This window comes from Poecilia formosa, unplaced genomic scaffold, assembly GCF_000485575.1.
Source record: "Poecilia formosa unplaced genomic scaffold, Poecilia_formosa-5.1.2 Scaffold84, whole genome shotgun sequence".
NCBI classification, from domain to species: Eukaryota; Metazoa; Chordata; class Actinopteri; order Cyprinodontiformes; family Poeciliidae; genus Poecilia; species Poecilia formosa.
The window spans coordinates 376,989-384,716 of NW_006800023.1; the positions used below are offsets into that span (position 1 = coordinate 376,989).

The 7,728-nt window shown below is 35.8% G+C and overlaps 1 protein-coding gene across 2 annotated transcripts in view; it reads right to left on the bottom strand.

Moving 5' to 3' along the window:
- Positions 1–7,728, bottom strand: part of cps1 (carbamoyl-phosphate synthase 1, mitochondrial) — a 64,894-nt gene that overhangs the window by 29,817 nt on the left and 27,349 nt on the right. For both annotated transcript variants that reach the window (XM_007557106.2, XM_016673876.1), the window contains 5 exons: positions 6,476–6,617; positions 4,239–4,304; positions 4,083–4,146; positions 3,456–3,637; positions 713–907 (listed from right to left, as the gene is read on the bottom strand). In XM_007557106.2, the coding sequence (XP_007557168.1) occupies positions 713–907; positions 3,456–3,637; positions 4,083–4,146; positions 4,239–4,304; positions 6,476–6,617 (649 nt within the window). The remainder of the gene's footprint in view (positions 1–712; positions 908–3,455; positions 3,638–4,082; positions 4,147–4,238; positions 4,305–6,475; positions 6,618–7,728) is intronic.

The following is a 7,728-nucleotide window of genomic DNA, read 5'->3' on the forward strand; positions in this document are numbered from 1 at the left end:
CAGTTTGGCAGTTTTCTCTCAGTCATTACCCACAGCTTCCTCACCAGGTGAGATACCATTTATAAACACAAAATAGCTTCAGAAAAACACGAGAATCATCCCCCCCACAGCAAAGCTAGAGCTCCTGTAGCCTATTAAAAGTAAACTACCTTTTAAAGACCAACATAGAAATAGGATATGTGAGATATATACTATCGAGATTCTGTATGTTTTCACAAGATAAATCACTCGTAAGTGGTACCTTAATAATACAAACAAAAACAATGGAAAAAAAATTAAAATAAACTTTAGACATCCAGCATTTTAGTAACTAGTATTTCATGGTCTGTTTCAATAATATGGAACCGAGGATAAGTTAAAATTAAGAAAAAAAAAAAGTTTTAATAATGAGAGAATATCTACGTTGATGGTAGTTTGAGAAAGTCTAAGTTGATTAATTGCTATTCTATTTTTTCCCCCCAACATGTAAATTCTGATGTACAGAATTTATATGTTGAATGTTTGTGAATGATGGAAATGTATTCCTCCTTAAATGCCCAAGAACTGAACTGACAACTTTTGAGGAACTTTAAACAACCAAAAGACATGTTTGTAGAGGCCATTTGGAAAACAGCAACAAAGTCTTGGTCGTGAAGCAAAGCACAAAAACAAGAACTTGCTCAGAAATATATATATATATTTTTAAATAATAAAACCATTAGTATTTCCTCACCAGTGAACTGAGTGCCCTCCATGGAGCTTGGGCCACTTCAAGATTGTCAAGGATGCTGGAGAAGACAGAACGTTCCTCAGCCCGATCAATCTGCAGGGGACTCGTCCCCAGAATCTTTACTCCACTCTTGTGCAAAGGGATGGCCAAGTTGTTGGGGATCTGACCTCCCACAGACACAATACTACCAGAACACCCCTATGAAAGAGTGAAGAACTATTTTATTAGGAAATAGTGGAAACAACAGCAAGAAGACAAAAGGATACATCATGAAGTTCATTAGTTCAATGTTTTCCACATAAAAATCTGGGAAGTGCAGCTTGTGTATCTGACCCCTTTAGTCAGATACCCTAAAATCTAGTGTAACTAAATGCTATTAAAAGTCATCTAATTAGAAAAGTTTTCAGTTTTCCACACTACATGTAGGAGAGGGAGAAAAATTATCTGATAAGATTAAGCTAAAATGAACTTTTTTGATTTACGTCAGAAATAAAACAGAAATAAAACTGGCTAAATCAAAAACAGAATTGTAACCATATCTAAATGTGTGTCTAGTTGTTTTTGTTTGTTTGTTTGTTTTACATTTTCTTGCTCTATATGTATGATTTTGCACATGTTGTCAAAATCATCTATTTTTTTTATTACTATTACCATTGGACTTCTTAACAGTCAAAGACATATTGTTTAGAAAAGCCCATCTAGAAACAAGTGCTGCAAATTAGGTTGCACTACCAGCACCAAGACACAAGCTTGGGATTGCAGTTTTATTCAGTCTGTCTATGTTAATATGCGTCTGTCCCCATCAAGTAATTGAATTGAACTGAAATGCTTAATGTGGTGAAAAACTAAAGTTGCACATCACTGTGAACTGACTATTTCTATAGTGAAATGTGGTGGTGGGAGTATCATGCTGTTCCTGCTTTTGCTTAGTAGCAACAGGGAGTCTGATCAGAGTTCACTGAACAATGGATGCAGTTATATACTGAGAAATACCACAAGAAAACCTATTAGGTAGACATGTACATGGGGAATGGGTGCAACTTTTGCCAGGAAAAGAACACTAAATGCACAGCCAAAGCCACAAAGGAATGATTTAGGTTGAATTTGCTCTATATTTTTCACCAAGAAAGGAATATGTGCTGCTCACAATGCAGTTTGACTGATCTTAAGCCATTGTGTAAAGAAGAATGGGCAATAATTCAGTCCCTAGAAGTTCAAAACTAAACCCAAGAGGCTTACAACTGTACTCGCAGTGAAAAGTGGTTTTACAAAATGTTATCTCAGAGGGGGCTGCAGTACTTCGTTATACCATCTCTAGAACATACCTTGAAATTTAGTGTTGCAATCTTAAAAAAGTGAACAAGTTGAAGGGTAATGATAATTTGCAATGCACTTTATTTGGCTCTGGAAACTGTTTAAGCTATCTCAAGAAAATGACAGATATGACTAATATCATGTCATAGTACATCTAATTAGAGACAGGTAAGTAACAACACTTGTTAATGTTGCGTGTCTCTTGGAAGTAAATATGAGCAAATGTTATGCCCTCTGAAGTCATGGAAACAACTCTATGCATAAGAGAGAAAAATTGCGAATGTGCTTTTTAATAACTGCATGCAGCCCTTTTTCCTGTCTAGGTGATCCAAAGGGGATGTTGTTTCCATGGCAATGCCAGGTTGTATCTCTTCATTATTCATGGACCTGCTCTCTTGCTCCTGTCCAGGGGTTATCACCATGCTCTAATGCCGTATTTATCTCTCTCTCACGCACACACGCACACGCAAACACGTACATATAGAACTGCAGAGAGTAAAACTATCTGCAAGAGAGGGATTGATGGTAAGGCTACATCCCTGAACAAACAAACACCTAATCACACTGTGATCCCATCAGTAACTTTAACTGGATTACAATTCCTTTGCAGGGGAACATCAGTAGACATTAGTATGTCAAAGCACGTAAATACACAGGCACCAGCAAATCCAAACACAGAAAAAGGTCACGATAAGAACACCTTTGAATATGTTTTGACATGATTAGGATCAAGTGAAATACACTGACATTACAAGCCATACCAAGATTAAATAAAAGGTTCCTGTAAATGTATATATATATCTTCCAAAATACATAGTAAAACGACAATAGGTCAGAAGAATTATGGTTTTAAAACCACAAAAATATCCATAACATCATTGCTAGAATTTAAAATTTTTAATGAGATACATGAGAAAGTGCCAGAAGGACTGGAATTTTATCTGACTGAATGGAGAGCAGCTGTTTCTACAGACTGTCCATCAGCTGGCTGAAAGACGGCTACCACAATTTTCTTTCACTTATAAGAAAAACTAATTAGGCAGCTTCCAGTTGCAAAAAAAAAAAAAATAAATAAATCATAATGTGGAAAATGAACAAGCATCACCCAGCACTCTTATTAAATGTATATCATAGTACACTTAATAAGTGATATCTGAAACTCAACACACTGCTGTATGTGTTATGTAATGAATGCATGCATGTATAATCTGGTGTTATTAGCAACAAACATCTTCTCATTTGTGGAAAAGGATAGTAAACAAGATCATTTAAACAGTGTTTTGGTTTTAATACACCGAGGCAAATCTATCTGCAATAAACCTGTATGCAATTCTTCCAAAATCCTCCACCCCATCCCCCCCAAAAAAATAAATAAATAAATATATATATATATATGCATTTCCAATGGAAGGCATGCTAGTAGTACTCTAACCTCCTGTTGGGTGATATCAAGGATGCGCTCCAGAGTCAACTCTTCAAAGTAAAGACGATCACACTCATCAAAGTCAGTGCTGACAGTCTCGGGGTTGTGGTTGACCACAACCGTCTTCTTTCCAATTTGTCTCAAGGCCCTGATACAGGACACTGCACACCAGTCAAACTCAACGCTGCTACCTAGTAGATGATAAAGCAGGCAAAAATGAATATGAAAAATGAATATGCAAAATGAAAATGAATATAATGTGAACTTCACATAGTGTGAACTTCACATAATGTGAACTTCATCACAGCAATTAAGTAGATGCTTAACTGTTATCTGCTTTCTATTTAAATTGGAATTCAATTGACTACTAATCTGGAAAATTTTTAATAATTATCTTAGAAATCAAACAGTAACTTGGCAATGTTACAGGATGAAAAAAAAACAAACAAATACAACCATGAAACAATTCATATCAGGAGTAGTATATTAATACATTATTTAAATATTACACCAGCATCTAATAACTAAATATCCTAAAAATACAGTGACTAAAAATACACAGCTATCCCACAAGTGCACCCTATAAACACACCTATAGGATTACAGTGACTTTTCAAAGTTTAGTGAGATGCCTACCAATGTGATAAGGTCCACAACCAAGAACCATGATGCCCTGATCTTTAAATTCCAGGTCATGCTCCTAGAGAGATGAATTAAATGACAATTATTTTTCATAACATAATAAAAGTATAGGCAGTACACATGTGGAAAGACACCACCTGGATTGCATACCTGACCATGGTATGTGCAGTACAAGTAGTTGGTCATTGCTGGGTACTCAGCTGCTAATGTGTCAATCTGTCATAAAAGAAAATATGTTACATTTATAGCTACTAAAAAAAAAAAAAAAACTTCTCCTGCTCTATTCTTCTGTTCATTGTCTCACTACAGATCTGATCTGAAATGATTATTTGTAGGTGTGGGTGTACACCTAGAGGTGGACTAAGTTTGAGGGTTTTTTTTCTGATGTTTTGTAGTCTATTCTTGAAGTCACAAGATTACTACTGGCAACCTTTTGATCTCGTTTTCTCTGAATATTCTCTTTGACCCTGACAGCTTACACTGCGAGCATTGAGTTTAAAGTCTAAATGTTTTTCTTCTGGCCTGAAACAGCTGTCAGATGAAGCAAAAAAGGGAGAGAAAAAAAGACAACAACTGGGACCCAAAATTGCAAAACTAAATAATAAGGATAATTTAGCTTTAACCCTCATGGGTTTGATTTAAAAGCATGTTGAATTCGCCAGGATCTGAAAGGTACGCTCTACAACGGTGCAAGTAAATAAACAACAACATGCTGTCTGTCATTTATTTTGTTCTCCATCTCTTCTCTTTTGGCTTTGAGGCAAAAAAGGTTCTGGGTTCGGATTCTGACATGGGGTCTTTCTGCATGGAGCTAGTATGTTCTCCACATGGATTTCCTTCCACCGTCTAATAGCATGACTGTCGGTACGTTAATTGGCCTCTCTAAATTGTCCTTAGCTGTCAGTGTTTGGGTGCATGGTTGTTTGTCATCTGTGTTAGCCTTTTGTGTACTGACCATGGTGTAATCTTGCTCTTGCTCATTGACTGCTGGAAAATGGCAACAGTCCCCTCTTTACCCAGTTTGAAAGCAGGTTAAATATCAGTCAAGAGACCCCAAAGTTTGAGCGCAGCAAATATGCTATTATGTTTGCTTTATAAAAAGCATGCTTGAATTAAAAAAAAAAATGCAAAAATTTATAAAGGGGGTCAGACTTAAAATGTGTAAACAGGTAAATTCACAGACTGTAAGAAACTGGATGGATGGACAGATAGATGAATGGATGGATGAATAAAGTCTGCGATTAGAGATTTTTCTTTCATTGTCCTTCTTATTTCCTGATATTTATCCAAACATGGAAAGTACTTACATCAAAGTCCATACTTTTCCACACTTGCAGACTGTTAGGAACCCAATAACTAGGATATAGGGATGCATAATATTATTGATATGGCACCATCTGGGCTGATAAACTGCAGTGCATTATTAATTACAGGTGGCATTAAAATGACAAATCTTATCAAATAAGTTGGTAATGAATCCTCTAACCCACATGTGTCAAACTCAAGGCCCACAAACCAAATCCAGGCCACAATAAGTATTTCTGTGGCCCTTTAAACTCTAGCGGGTCACAGAAGTAAAATATCAAGACAAAGATATTAACAGTAAAATCAATTTAGTTTTAATTTGTATAAGGTCAAATTACATCAATGTAAAAAAATGCTAGATATTTAATTTTAAGAAGTACTCATCGAATGCAGAGACAGCTATAATATTTTTGTTAATAAGTAGTTTTATTACAATATTCTGCCACAGTGGGCCATTTGAGGACATTCATTAGCTTGATGTGGCCTGAAATGAAAACAAGTAAACTCCAACCTGAGTAAATTCAGATTTTACTATGTATTATCCTGTAGTTAGGATAAAAATATATCTTTGGAAAATAATATATTTCAATTTTAGCTATTGTTCAAAATTAGCTTGAAAATATTTCCATATCATACTGTATATGAAAACCCTTTAACATGCATTTATACTCTAAAGTTTTGTGCAACTGACTGAAGTCAAATGTTTTCCACTTTAAATATGAGGAATTGTTTCTTGTACCAATTAGTTTTAAGAATTCATTTTATGTAATGTTGGTCAATACTGTATCAGATTTGTGCAAAAAAAAAAAAAAAGTGCTCAATCCACACACAGTACCATTTGTAAGCAGTGCAACTCTGGGAGTGGGTCAGTTTTATAAAGTGGCCTGACTAACAAAGGTCTTACTTAAAAATTAGGGACAGTGACAGGTTTGCTATTTCCATTGCTATTTCATTTCATGTCATTAAAGTCATACATTTCTACTTTCTTCAGGCCAAATGAAAAGAGGCACAAAATATTGTATTTATTTACCATGCACAGGCAATTAAAACTGAATCTGAACTCGACGTCTGAGGCCACTCACCTGTTTTACCCAGGGTCTGATGCCATTACTGACCCTCAGCTCTCTAGCAGCTGTTTCATTGCAGCCAAGAATCTGACCGACCTGCTGGTCTGAGAAGCCGTCCTGCTTGGCTTTCAATAACAACTCCTTGGATACTGTATCGCTGGGTGAAAAGACAAGAACAGGTGGCAATTATACATCTCTAACAGTTTAGACGTTGTTATAAAAAAAACCAAACATGAATAACAATTGTTTTAAACACCAAAAAGGATTCAGTTAACAGAAAGGTTTTAACAGAAACGTCTATCATATTTGCATAATTTTTATTTTTCCAGACATACATAGTCAAAGCACAGAGTTCAATCCTGAATGTTGTTCTAAAGCCATCTTCTGGATATTTTCTCAGCAGGTTTTATTTATTAACTTGCCAGAAGAAAACAAGCCTGGTTCATAGCTTGTTTCTTTGAAGTGACAAACTAAAGCAGCAGCAACGCATCAAATCTGTCTCAATCTGCCTAATCCAAGGATCCACATGGCTGATGGTGATGCAACACTCAGGGAAAATATTCAAACTAAGACAAAAGAGTTCACTAGAAAGTCATTTTTCCCTGTGTGATTTCTCTAACATGTTTGATTATTTTCTAGTCTATTGAACTTCAAACATGTCAGTGGGTCCTTTACCCAGTGGTGTAGGCAGCAGGGAATAGTTCACTGTACAGAAATCAATAACAAAATGACAAACACAAAACAGTGTTGGAAAAGCAAAATAAAATGCTAGGAGCAAAGCACTTAAAAAGTCATTTTTAGAAACATGGCTAAGTGCTAAAAATAGAAATATTATCAGACAACGGGTACATACAAAATATTGAAACTTGACATGAAAAAGTAGATAGATTCCTGCTTGGAAAATTAAAAAAAAAAGAAAAAAAACAATAATTCTACTAATGTCATGTAGCCAACTTGTGATGCACAAGTTGGCATCCTGATCCTGGTCTCTTCAAAAGTAATCATAACCCTTGAACCTTTTTTCACATTTTGTCACGTTACCCCAGAAGATTATAAGTGCAAGCAAAAGGCATATCTATAAAGTATTCACGAGGACTGAAGTCTATGTAGATCACATATGTCAAACTCAAGGCCCGCGGGCAACATGTGGCCTCCCCAGCATTTTATAGGCTGATGATTGACTTAAAATTGGTTTTGAGCACGAATTGATTACAAACTACATCTCCCACAATGCATTCCGATAGTTACCAGCCAACATTGCGGCTTCT